We start from the raw sequence: 13488 nt of genomic DNA, 5'->3' as shown, positions 1-13488 counted from the left end.
TAATCCAAAATAAATTCAATCACATATTAAACATTGGACTTACATGAAAGATCTATTAGAAAAAATTCAAGGGTCTCCATTAGGGGTCTCCAAAAAGCCCGCGGCCCGCTTTAGGCCCGGCCCGGCCCAAGCCCGTTTATGGGCGGGCCGGGCCGCGGGCCTAAATTTAGGCCCGGCCCGTAGGCCCGCCTTTAATTTTTTTTTAAAAAATAATATACTATATTTTTATATATATATAACTAATTCATTTAATAAGCACAAAAGAAATGTAGCTCAGTTGGTTAGAGCCTTGAAATTTAAGCTTGAGGGGAGGGGTTCGAATCCCCCCCTCTTCCTTCCTTTATTTAAAAGTCATTTTGGCTTATTTAAAAAAGCCCGCGGCCCGGCCCGGCCCGCCCAGCCCGCCCCCTAGCCCGCCAGCCCGCTAGCCCGCGGGCTCATAGGCCGGGCCGTGGGCCTAGCATTTGAGCCCGGGCCGCGGGCCTCCTATTTACGGCCCGGCCCGGCCCGCCCGTTGGAGACCCTTAGTCTCCATTGAAGTATGAGATTATTTCCTAGTTATGTGCACCAAGGTCTCCATTACAAAATGGAAAGGTAGAAAGAAGATATCAAACTTTGTTAGACATAGTGAGATTGTGGATAGGTTGATCATTTTTTTCCTGGATTCTTTTGGGGATATGTCTTATAAACTGTGTAATACCTCTTTTTCTTAAGAGGTATATCAATTTATAGGATATTTAAGAGGATTTTTGAGTTATTACCTTTATAGTTATGATCATCATAAGATATTTGTTGATACAAATATTAGATTTTTGGTGAAGACTATATGATAAGGAATAAGACAAAGAGTGATACAAATTGGAGGATATATTAGAAGATAGTTTCACATTGCATAGGATGCTATGGATCTAGAGGAATCAAGAAATACTATTCCTATGATTTCTAATACATTAGTGTCTCATAATAGTAGGAAGGTTCATATCCCACAACTTATGATGAAGCGGTAAGTAATGTTTGTGCTCACTTAAGGTAAGGAGTTATGAAAAGGTAGTTAGAATCTTTGTATTCTAACATAGTTTGGGTTCTTGTAGGAGTACCTAAAGGAATAAAACTCATAGGTGTAAGTTGGTCTACAAGAGGAACACAGGAGTAGATGGAAAACTTGAGTTCTATGTGGCTAAGATTGTAGCTAAATGTTATAGTTTGAAACTTTGTTTCAACTATGGAATGTGTCACATTTGTGCTCACTCAAATCCATCAGATTACTCTTATCTATTGCAATGTGTCACATTTGTAAGATACAACAACCAAACATTTTCATAGCAAATGGCCTTGTGTGTACAAAAAGGCACAAGGAAGCATGGTGATGCTCTAAGATCTTGTAGGTAGATGATAATATACTCGTTGGATCTGAAGTATGGATATTGTCATTAGTCAAGATATGATAGTCTACTCAGTTCTATATGAAAATCTAGAGGAAGACGTAATATATTGTTGGGGTTAAGGTCTTGTAGGCATGTAAGAATAGAAAAATTGTGTCATGTCACTTACATAGATGAGCATTTGGTTAAGCACATGATGCAAAAATTCAAGAAAGGTTTCTTACTCTTTGGATTTGGATATGTCTTTCTTAAGAACAATGTCCTTGGACATCTAAGGAGATAGATCATATTAAGATGGTATCCAATGCCTCTGAAATGGATAGCCTTAAGTATGCGATGTTATGTGCTAAACCAAATATTTGTTTTATTATAGGAATAATGAGTTGATATTATTCTATTTTCTAATTAGAGCTTTAGGCAAATGTTAAACATATATTCTAGTATCTTTGGAGAACGAGGGATTATATGTTTGTGAGTCTTTACAATGAGTTGGTACTCCTTTTGTACTAGGAAATTGGATTTCAGTCTGATGAGGACTTGCAGGTCTACCTTTGGGTATGTGTACACTCTAAGTGGTTTTTTGTTTTTCCCATAACAACAAAGGCAGCCTTTTGGCTTATGGATAGTTCCCTTGGCTATATTATCTAAGATCCTATTATGAGATAACAGTGGGATGGTGGAATAATCTAAAAAACTGAAGTACTACTAGAAGAGGAAACACATTAAGAACAAGTGTTACCTTATTATGAGATAGTATAGGGAGGAGATATGACTGTGGAGCATAATCTTTTTGTAGTGCCCAATTTTCTTTTGGGGTTAGTGGAAGTTTGTTGGGATTAAGCCCCTAGAAGTAAGATATGATATAACAAAGTTAGACTTTAACTATCTCATGTTATCCCTTTAGTGTATTGACATTGATTTGAGCATTTGACTCATGTCTCTTACATTGTACATGACTTGGGTGCATTAGGAGTTGCATAGAAGATGCAAGTTATAGGTTCCTTAGAAGTAGATAAGTTGTCCACAGTTGGTTCATGGATTTTGGTAATCTAGTAGAGACTGTAGTACACCATCTCTTAATTGGAGAGACGACTTGTCTTGGCCATCAGGATGAGTTCCCCATGGTGAGTGTACTAGTATATATGATGTAATTTAGACAAGACTTACGGTGAATCATGACACAAGGCTATCAATTGTCATGATTCACCAAGCTACTATATTACATAGACTCTCAACCTTGAGAGGATATTAAACTTGTACCAAAATCAACATAAGGTTTTGACCTATGGGTGAGACCTTAAAGTGGTCATATATCCCTATGGATTGGGTCACTATTGATGAAGGCTAGTAGCAATGGGTACTCTCAATAAAGGCATCATGATATCTCATGGGATTGAAATAGTGTGTCCCTTTGGGTTATCCAAAGGACATGTAATTATGAAATCTGTGGCCACAGTAATTCATTTAGTGGAATTTGACATATGCTCCTTAGAGTTAGAGTATGTTATTTGATCACATAATAAATGAGATCTGTAACTCAATGATTTGAGAGACAATTTTGATAGGTAATAACACTACCTTGTTAGATTACGAACACCAGTTCATGGGGAGTTTGCATGCAGTGGATAGTAGATCACGAACCTAAGCACTTAGTGTCTCGTTGTAATATACATAAGGTATTGGAGTGCAGTTGAATCTCTATAGTAGAATGTTGAGTCAATTTCAAAATTTGATTATAAGGAAGTCAATACTCCTATGAGTCTTAGTGGTCCTCACTTTAAGCTCATATTCCTTGTTGGCACGACTTATGAAAGTTGGATGAGTTTTTAATTCACTTTTGTGCACAAGAGCGTTTTGGTAATTACATAAGGTTGTACATGGATAAGTGAATGGTATTTCTGGATTAGGCTAATTGATTATATATGTTAAGGAGTTGTCCATGTCATCATCCTCATGGAGAGTCGTCCCTATTATGTGCCAACCACTTGTCATGGTGAGGCTCCACTAGCGCTACTCCATGCATGCCTTATCATCGCCATGCTACAAGGATGAAAGACTTCTCTGAGAGAGTTTAAGTTGGATTTTTAAAATTATTGTCCTCTTTATATATATAGGGAGTATAAATCAGAAAAGATGTCTATGAAAAAGGAAAAGTGGATGTTCAAATTAGAAACTTTTTTTGTTAATACAAGATCTTCATTTGGTGGGAAAGAGATATTTTTGAAATAGGAAACTTTTTATTAAAATATGTCTTTGAAAAAAAAAAATCAAAAAAGAACAAAGGGTAACTTCAAGACCCACCCCGCATACATTGTAGGGTATGTATGTTATAGGTCTTGGAGTGGAGGCATTTGTAGATATTAACTTTTTTAATAAAATAAATTATCACTAAATTGGTCTTCAAAGAAAAATGTGGCTCCTCAATTCCACAAAATTCGGGATTGACAAGTGATAGGTCTTATACATATTTGATACATGACATATGTTAAAAATGTGACGCATGGCTAATTTTGGAAAGTTACAAAATTTAGACTTCCAAATAAAATATCTCTCAATTGTTGTTAAAAGAGAATTAAAATAAAATAAAAAATTGTATTGACAAATTTATAAAGGAAACAAATCAAAAGAGAATATAAATAAGTAAATAAATTATTCATAAATTTCCTTAATGAAGAAGACAAGTTGCTAAAATCAAGTAATTAAATCATGAGGAATTTCAAATTTTAATTTTTCCTAATTTTACCTATAAATATGGGTGATTTCATTCAATGAAGAGACTTCATACTAGCAAAACTGCTTTATATGGGAAAAAAATTCACAAAGAAGGAAAAAAAAACCTTTACAAAATATCTCTGTAAGTCTAAGAAAAGAAACGATAGAAGTACTACACACGATCTTCATCTTGTAAAAAGTTCATTCGGGAATAAGCCATTTATGGCCTTTGATTGATTTCTAAAATCAAAAAAAATATTTGCATCATTGTTATTCAAATTGTAATCAAGATGAAATAATTAGAGGGACATATTATTTTGCAAAATAATATTGCCACAGATATTGCACTCCACAATTTATCAATTTAATAAAATATTTTGTTTCACATATTTTTCCTATTGTTCTACTTACATTGCAGGACTTTCATAAAATTTGTGTGTACACCCGAATGACTTGTTGCATGACAAAGAATATATGTATAGTGCATCTGTCATTTTTTGGAGTTATAGAGAGATTTCACAAAATCTATTTTCTTGGGTTAAGTTGTTTTGTTGATCATTTTATTACAGGATGTACAATTATTTATAGATAAAATAACAAAATTGAATTTGAAATCCTCAATATTTGATTGCTTAATTAAAAAATTTTCATTCATTGATTTTTAGTATTTTGTTTCATTTATCAAGAAAATTTATTAATAAGAGAATCTTTATTTTTAATTCTTGTTTAACTTGAAGATTTCTTTTATTATTTTTATTTTTATTTCTTTTTTACTTCGAATGGAGGATTTGATTTTATTTGCAAGACTTAATTTTATATACTTTTAAATTTCACCATGTGTCACCTTTTGAATACATGACACATGCCCACTATATATGTATGACCCATCACTTATCAAGTCCAAATTTTAATAAACTTATAATTTTAATAATCAATTTAATGATAATTTAAACAACTAAACTTTTGATGTCTACAATTTTCTTTGCATGTAAAATGTCTATATATACCATTTCTTTGTGATAGGATTTTTTGCCACAATAATGGGCAAATTCATTTTTTAAATAATTTATGTCTCATTATCATTTGATATTTGTAGTCATACAAGATCTATACTTTTATAATATTATTTTTATTATAATTTAATAAATTTCTTTAAAAGCGTTGCTTTTTTTTTTTTTTTTCATAAATTATTATTTTTGGTAATTCTTAATAAATAACTAATATCAAATTTAGATAAAAAAAAAAAAAAGCGTTATTAAATAGCCGAAATCTTGTGTCCGCTCAGTGTCTCTCCCATTTTTCTGCTTAACCTACGCAGCTTCAGATTTTCTCAGGTCTTAACCTTCCAATTTCATGTAGTTTTTTTTTTCTTCATCATCTACATTTCCCTGATTCAACATTAGAGTTTCATCTCTTCCTTCGCATTTTATTTTATATTTTTTTATAAAAGATCTAGCGTTGGTTATTTCTTCTCATTATTTTTTTTTATTCGTATGATGTGTCTTTGATCTGAATAATCTGTTTCTGTCAATATTGATTATGTTGTTATTTTTTATTGATTTGGTAGGGCATTTCTGATCTGTAAATGGTTTTCCTTGTTATTGATGGTTGGTTTTATGCAAATATTACTGAACGTTTCACAAGTTTGGCTGAGGATCTGAATCTACAGCCGCACTCTTTGCGGGTTGCCTCGGTAGAGGTTTGGGTCAATTCATGCACGAGCATTTTCTTTAATGATATGTTTGTATGTTCTTTTGGTGTTGGTGGGGCATGTTAATTATAATAACTATGAACTGGAAAGTATGAGTTATTCTTAGCCAAACTGGCCTTGGATTCATGGATTGATTTGCATGAATTTTGTTTGATTAGGTTGAGATTGGATTTAGGTATGAGGATTTTGGAAAATAAAAGGTGATGATATGGGTCCATTTTAACTAAAAAGAAGAAGGGAAAGGGAAAGGAAAAAAGGAAAAGGGAAAGGTAATGTTGATGAGAAAGGAATTTAGTTTTGAAGTAAATTTCACCATTTCTCTTTTGAAGCACATTTCACCATATCCAAATGAAGCTTGACACTTTTTTAGATGTCAGAAAGGAGACCATGAAAGGAAAAAGACTACAAACTAATTACAAGGAAAATGACCATAAAGTATTTGCAAACTGATTTTTTCTTTTTTCTTTTTTTAATTTAAAAAAAATAACTGTAAGCTATATTAGTATTTTCCTTGTTTTTCTTGCATTTTTTGGAGATGCCTGCCAAGCTGCTTAATGTCACTAGGAATGTTTGTTTTTGGGATTGATTACTCTGAGACCAGCTAATTTACATCTCTAAAGGCCACTTGGTTTCGAGTTTAAGATGAATTAACAAACTTTTTATTGACTGGCTGTGAGATTAGCTTGAGGCAGTTGCCGCAGTTCCACAATGAATCTTGCATTGTGACACAAAAGTTAGTTATTTTTCACCAGCCATCTGAGTAGTGAAACCCGTTATAATTTCCAATCTGCTATATGGACAGGATGAGGATTTGTCTTGTCACTTTCTTGGACCTGCTTCAGTTCCTAAGGATGTACTTTGATTTTACAAAGATCTGCCTGGTTCCCAAACTTGGTTGCTATCTACACAATTTGGAATGAGAAGATCGATTTAGATTGGCCTCTTATAGGTTGAAGATTTGAAACAATTAATGATCACATTGAAATGTCTAATGTCCGTTCTTAGGAACAATGTTGCTATAACAAAATCTTTCTCTGGAGAGTTCACAAAGCATCAATAGGTATTTTATAAACTCTATTTGTTGACCCCTTTGCAACAGAAAGAATCAAATCATCTTGAACTCAGATAATTTTTTCTAAAGCACTAGAGTATCATATAAAACTTCATTCAATGTATTGGCTGTCTGAGAATGTGAAACTGAATTGATGAGTTGGCTACCTTTTCTGCCAAATGTTTTGATGGTATTTTGAAGCAATATCTTGAAATGGGCATTGGCTTCCATGTCCTCTAAAGCACTAGAGTATCATGTCCACCCCCTTTAAAATATTTCTTGAGTTAGGAGGTGATATTTTCCCATAAGGATTTGCTGAAAAATTACCCATTTAACCATTAATGCTAGAGGGACTTGGGATTGGTTATGATTCACTAAGCTTGTTTTATTGCCTGGGTTAGGATTTAGCAATTAGTTACCTTAATTTAAATTACCAATCAGGCAATCCTTTCGGATAAATGTAACTTAACGAGCATGCCTTGTGCTTTTGGTTAACTCTCAGGGATACTTCATTGTAATTGCATCAAGAGTATCATGTTTACATATTTGAAAGGGAGTATGACACAATATAAACAAAGTGATTGTCATAATTTGGGTATGTGCAAAGCAATATGCAGTGGAAATCTGCATCCAGCTCACCTTCTTGTAAGACCTTCTTTTATGCAATCAAAAACATGTCGCACGCACAGTTATACATGCCATGTCTGTGTGAGTACTTATGTATGTATAATTCATTCATATTGCTTTGCACAATGAATGAATTGTACATATTATTTTTTTGTCCTACCAAAAAAATATGTACAATTCATTCATTGTGATATGGTTCAGGGCTATACAAGTCTTGAAAATATGACATTTTTGTTTAAGAAGTGATTGAGTGAAGAAAGTAATGAATTTTATTTACCCTTGGTTGAATGCTTTTGTGCGTGGTTTGCACCTGCTTTTTGGCACTCATTTTGTAATATCTTATTTGCTTAAAACAAAGCTTATTAGGTTATGTTTTCAATTTCATTGTTGCTAAGCCTTTTGATTCAGATATTCTATTACCAAGCTATTTAAAATTCATGGTAGTTTCTAAGATGTCGTTTGGATGCACTTCAATTTTAATTTTTGAATTTTTTTATACATATTTGGTTGTTATAATTTCAATTTTTAATTTCAAAATTTGAAAATAATATTTTTTGAATATAAGAAAGTATGGAAAAAACAGTTTTCCATTCATGTCATTTATTTTTAAAATGAAAAAGTACTCCAATGACACCTAAATGGTCTATTTTCCCAATGGCACTAAGGGAATGGATGGCTTTCTTTATAGAACTGATATGTATGAACAGGGGGGGGGGGGGGGGGGGGGGTATATGTTTGATGTATGTGAATGAGAATTGACCATCATTAGGAAACATGGTACTCAAAATAAAGTGATCATGATGTATTGGATTAATATTATTTAACAACAAATGATGTGTTTAAAGTGCTGATGTAGGACAACCCTAGGATGGTTGTCTACACTCAAGGGTAGGTGGGCTAGGGTTTTATTTTTAGGGTGTAAGGAGAGGAATAAGGAATAATTTTTATGGTAGAGAAAATTATAAGATAAGAAATAGAGAGAAAGAAGAAACAATGAGGAAAAGATGGAAAACCTTAGAGTCTCACCTAGAAGAAAATCAATGGAGTCTCACCATTGAGGGTTGCAACCTTGCAATGAAAGAAAGTATAATATTATTCATCAAATTCATTCCTTTGATTTACATTGATTAGCCTATTTATAGGCTTCTCTAAGAAATCCAAGGTCTACTAGGACTCTAATAACCTATCATGACTCAAATTCTAATTATATTATAACTCAACTAGCTAATCCTAATTAGACTCCAACAAATACCAATACAATTCAATCCTAATTAATATTAATCTTACTTAAAGTTTACATAGGTCTTCACTTTCTTCCTTGAATAAACTTTAAAAGGCTTTCCCCCATCAAGTGCTATTGTCATGAAATGGTTAATTGGATCCTCACAATGAGCAAACATGATAAGGTTGACTAGGAGTTTCCATTGGAATAGGCTTAATGAAAGAAAAAACATACAAAAAAAGTCAGAATGTACATTTGTATAGCTTGCCATTTCCTTCCAGTCTAGCATGATTTGTAAGGAGCATGGAATATGCTTAGATTACAATAAAATGTCATTAATTGCTTCCCTTCAGCATGTTCCATTGCATATTTTGACAGACATATGTTGTAGAGGTGGCATTATTTATTTATTTGTTTGTTTATTTATTTATGATTTTATCTGATTATGAAGAGGATCACTGGACAATTTTTTGTTTGCCCACATGTGATATGACTATTTGGGACTAAGCTGGTCTAGACATGCATATATGTGTCTTGCTTTTGTTTTGAACATGAATTTTTTTGTCTACATGTGACACAAGAAACTATTTTCTGAAAAATTTTGTGGTATACCTTAGAGTTATTCTAGTAAATGTTACCCTATTATACCATATATAAATATTTGACTTATAACCCTATCTAACAAGTTATTCAGTCTCTGTATACACCTGAGGGCTTTTGGCTCCTTTTCCTAGTGGACAGTGCTAAGCTCTTGGAGAAGTTTCTAGAGTTCATTTTCCACTTCTAGTGAGTTTTGGCATTAAGGAGTTTTAGCATTCCATCAAGTTATGGAGCTTATTTATTTTTCCACTCATTTTTTGGGTTGTGGGATTTGAGATGTTGTTTTCCTTGGTCAATAGGGCATTTGACGAGCTAGGAGGAACCATAGGGATCCTTGTTCAAGTGTGTCCAAAGCTTTTGGATTTGGACTTGCTATAGAAGTGAAAAGAAAATAAGGAGGTATGGAGAGAACACTGGGAAGTGTGGTCCTAGTAAGTGGCACATAGTCCTGGGTTTGAATCCTGCCACTGATGATACCCTAAATTTACCTGGTGTTGGTTGTTGCAGGGTGGTTAACACCCTGAGGTTTGGGTCCCCATGGAGAGTCCTAAGGGCTTGGCCATGGAAGGTTCCTCGGTTATCAAACAAAAAAAATAAAAAATGGAGGTATGGAGAGAACGAGTGAAGGAAAATAGAAAATATGTTTAAGCTTAATAAAATTTTCTCCCATGCTTTTAATTTTATCCTTTATTATATAAAGAATGAAGAATTTCAAGATGTATAAGTATCTAATAATTTTCATTATATTCTTATTTCCTTTTTATTTTTCATAGCTAACCAAATAAGAAATTTCCATCCCATTTTTTTTCCCTACCATTTGATAAGGTTCAATTGGATCATCAGAGTTGTTAAACAATGACTTTTCTTGGGAATTTCTAATCTCATTGTGGGGGGAGATTCTTTTGCTGTCATTTATTGAGCCTCAGGCTCATTTGATTGGTGAGGCCCTTGGCATTTCCATTATTAGGCTAGAAAAATTAAGGATATTAAATGAAAACATTAACACTTGAAAAAGGACAGATTCAGTTGATGTCGTAGAGAGAATGGAATTGTTTCTGCCTTTTGTTTTCCTTTTATATGTACTTCAGAAACTAAGGGCTCGTTTGAGAGTGATTATGAAAAAATGTTTTAGCCTACAATGCTTTTTGCCAATAGCACTCCTGTCACAAATGATTTTATAGAACTAGTTGATGTTTGGATATAAACTAAAAAAGTACTTTTGATAATGTTTCTTTATGATATGTCACATAACAAAATGTTATTTTTGTGCAAAGCACCCACCAAGTGCCAGTTCAATAATCACTGAAAGTGCTTCTCCACATTTTTAAAACTTTACCAACGCCTAGTTTTTGTAGAGAAAATGCTTTCAAACATTAGAAAGCAATTCTAACCCTCCTAAAATCGCTCCAAAATGAACTCTTAAGTCACTTGACAATGTCATTCTGGGACAGTCTGTTTTGAGCTATTAATTTGGGTTGGAACATTTCTCATCATGTTATAGGCAGGCTGCATTTTGAAGCAAAGTCTTAATCGAATACTTCAAGCAATTAGTTTGTTCATTTTGCACTTTGAGGACAGTGCCATATTTTAATAAAGCCCGCATTGTCTAAGTGTAGAAACTCAGTGAATTCATGGGTTTGTTTATGCATTTGGTGCTATAATGATGTTGTGCATTGCATTTATTAGAAGCAAAATGACTTTTGCATTCAAGAGAAGTTTATCATTCTATAATGTGTGGAGATGGACAATGCTTTCTGTTTTTTTTGGGACAGGGAGAGTGATAGGAAGTATGCTAATGGGAGGTGATTGAATCCTTTCTCCCTTTACCCTGAGCCCTTTTTTTAGCTTGCATGTGGGTGTTTTGTGAGGTGGGACTGTTGTGGGGCAGATGGTGGGTGTTGGTTGTTTTGAGTGAGTGTGTGGTGTTCTAAAAAAGTTCATATGAAAAGAAGAGTCAATAAGAAACATGGCAGAATTTCAATCCCAAGAAAGAGTAAAAAAAAAGGAATATGATGAAACACTATGTGAGTGAGAGTTAAGAGTCATATATTTAGATCCAGCAAGTTGCTTATATTAGATGACATTTATTTAGGTTTCAACTCATAGTGCAGGATGACAGAGCCGCCTTTTGTTCCAAGAGAGAGGCTTTTTGAGAAGCAACGATTTTTCCAGAGCATCCATAAGCACACATACCTGAAAGGACCAATGGACAAGATTACCTCAGTTGCCATTCCTGCTGCTCTGGCAGCTACTTCCATTGCTCTTATTGTAAGTCTCTTTTGACTTTGAAGACTTTTCATCAAATCTTGATAACAAATCAGATCGAGTTCCTGTGCCTTATTGTGATTTGGTTGTCATGCATTTTGTCCAGGCACAAGGGATCTATAATATGTCTCATGGGATTGGAAAGAAAGAATGAAGAGGCAAAAATCTGTTAGATAATGGCCTATATGATTGGCAGCTAAAATTTCAAAAAATTGCATGCTGTTGGAATTTGACTAGAGTTGTTTGTTGAAGCATATTGTTTTCTACCTCTAATAAATGCTTAGTTTGCAATCTGGGATCACCAATGGAAAGATGAAACTTTCTTGTTGACTGTTTGTTTGTCTAGTTTTTATATTGAGAGCCATTGAATCCTGCATTTCAGCTACTTGTTTTAGTCCTCCTGCCATCATCATACCGAGAGGTCAAGAGAAAAATAAGAAAAATAAAGGACCTTTATAGGTGAGCTGAAGCTCATGCAGGGCTTGTGCCTGTAGTGAGTTAGCCCGAAGCATCAAGTGTGCTTCAGCTGGGCTGATGGTCCAGGCAGTGATGTTTATAGATGGCTTTGCTTCAATATATTATTGTTGGTTTACGAGTCCTCCCAAGTAAACAGTGCCAAAGCAAGAAAAGATCATAGGCTTGGTTGGAGTAAATTTACTTAGGATAAATATAAACCCCCATTTGACAAGTGGATATTATCATATTATTAAATTAGGCACTTTTGATAGCTACAGCCTGCAGTCAGCTCCACTCATCCAAATGACAAAGAGTGGCTCTGCCACTTGATGGTCCCAGGCATGCAAGCTGCTTCTTTCTGTTTGGTTGCTGACAAGAATGCAATGAGACAAATAGTGGTTTGAAATTTGTGAGCTTATATTCTTTTTTAAACAAATGAGGTTTTCACATTCTCATTGTCTCTCTGTACTTAGATGAAAAAGACTTTGCATGTTTAATTCAATTTCAGAGTGGAGGCAGTGGAACAACCCATTCTCTAAAATTTCCAAGGATATAATCATCTAGATGGTCAAGCATTTTTCGACTGCGTTTTGCATTCTATTGTCAAACACTGGAGTCATGTGAATATTTTTTTTTCTATTAAATTAAAAAACCCCCTTGAGTGAGCGTTTGTTTGATATACATTTTTCAATCTTTATTGTTATACTATTGTTATGAAGTAAAATATATGTATATATTTATTAAGGAAAAGAGTAGGGAAAATATTAAAATATATTTTTTTTCTCGTATTTCTTAAATAAATAAAGAAGGTGAAAGTGTAGGAATAGTTTTCAATTGAATACACTTTTAGTTAGGAGTGCAACTTGAACGAGTTAACTTAATCATTGTTAATACTAAGGCTAGACTTGGGTTAGGTTTTCTCAATTAAGTTTAATTTGGGTTGGGATTAGGTTAAAGTTCGGACAATTTAAGCCTAATGTGATCCCAATTTAATGTTTTAATAATATTTATAATGTATATTATGATATATAATAATTTTTTTTCTATTTATAAGATAAAAGTATCAAATTATGTTATATTATATATATATTTTAAATATAAATTTATGTTTATTCTTGTGTTACTATCTTAAAATTTTGTCATATTTACTATTTACATTTTCATATAAATATATTATTTATTTATTTTAAAAATGATCAACTTGAGTCTAACTCAAATAAGTCAAATCTAACCCAATCGGCTCAAGTCTAATTTGAATAACCTAAATTCAATTCAAATTTAGAAAAATAAGGTTACGTTGGTTTGGGTTAAGTACCTCAAGTTAGATTTTAGATTGGGTTGAATTCAAGTTAATTGTTTCTAAATTCGAGTTGGATTTGGGTTAGTTTAGACCAACTTACCTAAGTTGCGGTCTGTCTTATTTTTTATTTTAAGGTATCTTATATAAGAAGTGTAGATTTAT

The 13488-nt window shown here is 33.3% G+C and overlaps 1 protein-coding gene across 1 annotated transcript; it reads left to right on the top strand.

Moving 5' to 3' along the window:
• Positions 1 to 5527: 5527 nt before the first annotated feature.
• LOC100853182 (uncharacterized) lies at positions 5528 to 11901 on the top strand. Its single transcript, XM_019220328.2, has 3 exons — positions 5528 to 5793; positions 11412 to 11573; positions 11677 to 11901. Exons 1-3 carry the CDS (start codon positions 5680 to 5682, stop codon positions 11722 to 11724), a joined length of 324 nt encoding a protein of 107 aa, XP_019075873.1. The 5' UTR covers positions 5528 to 5679; the 3' UTR covers positions 11725 to 11901.
• The last annotated feature ends 1587 nt before the right edge of the window (positions 11902 to 13488 follow it).

The sequence above is a fragment of the Vitis vinifera genome, chromosome 6 (assembly GCF_030704535.1).
Source record: "Vitis vinifera cultivar Pinot Noir 40024 chromosome 6, ASM3070453v1".
Lineage (NCBI taxonomy): Eukaryota > Viridiplantae > Streptophyta > Magnoliopsida > Vitales > Vitaceae > Vitis > Vitis vinifera.
The sequence above is the reverse complement of the archived record's forward strand: the minus strand, read 5'-3'. Positions and strand labels throughout refer to the sequence as shown.

What these genes read in the sequence shown, in the direction of transcription:
- LOC100853182 (XM_019220328.2), top strand. Translation starts at nt 5,680, where the DNA reads ATGGTTTTCCTTGTTATTGATGGTTGGTTTTATGCAAATATTACTGAA. An exon ending in TGCGGGTTGCCTCGGTAGAG is followed by an intron (nt 5,794 to 11,411) that starts GTTTGGGTCAAT and finishes TTCAACTCATAG; the next exon opens with TGCAGGATGACAGAGCCGCC. An exon ending in CTACTTCCATTGCTCTTATT is followed by an intron (nt 11,574 to 11,676) that starts GTAAGTCTCTTT and finishes CATTTTGTCCAG; the next exon opens with GCACAAGGGATCTATAATAT.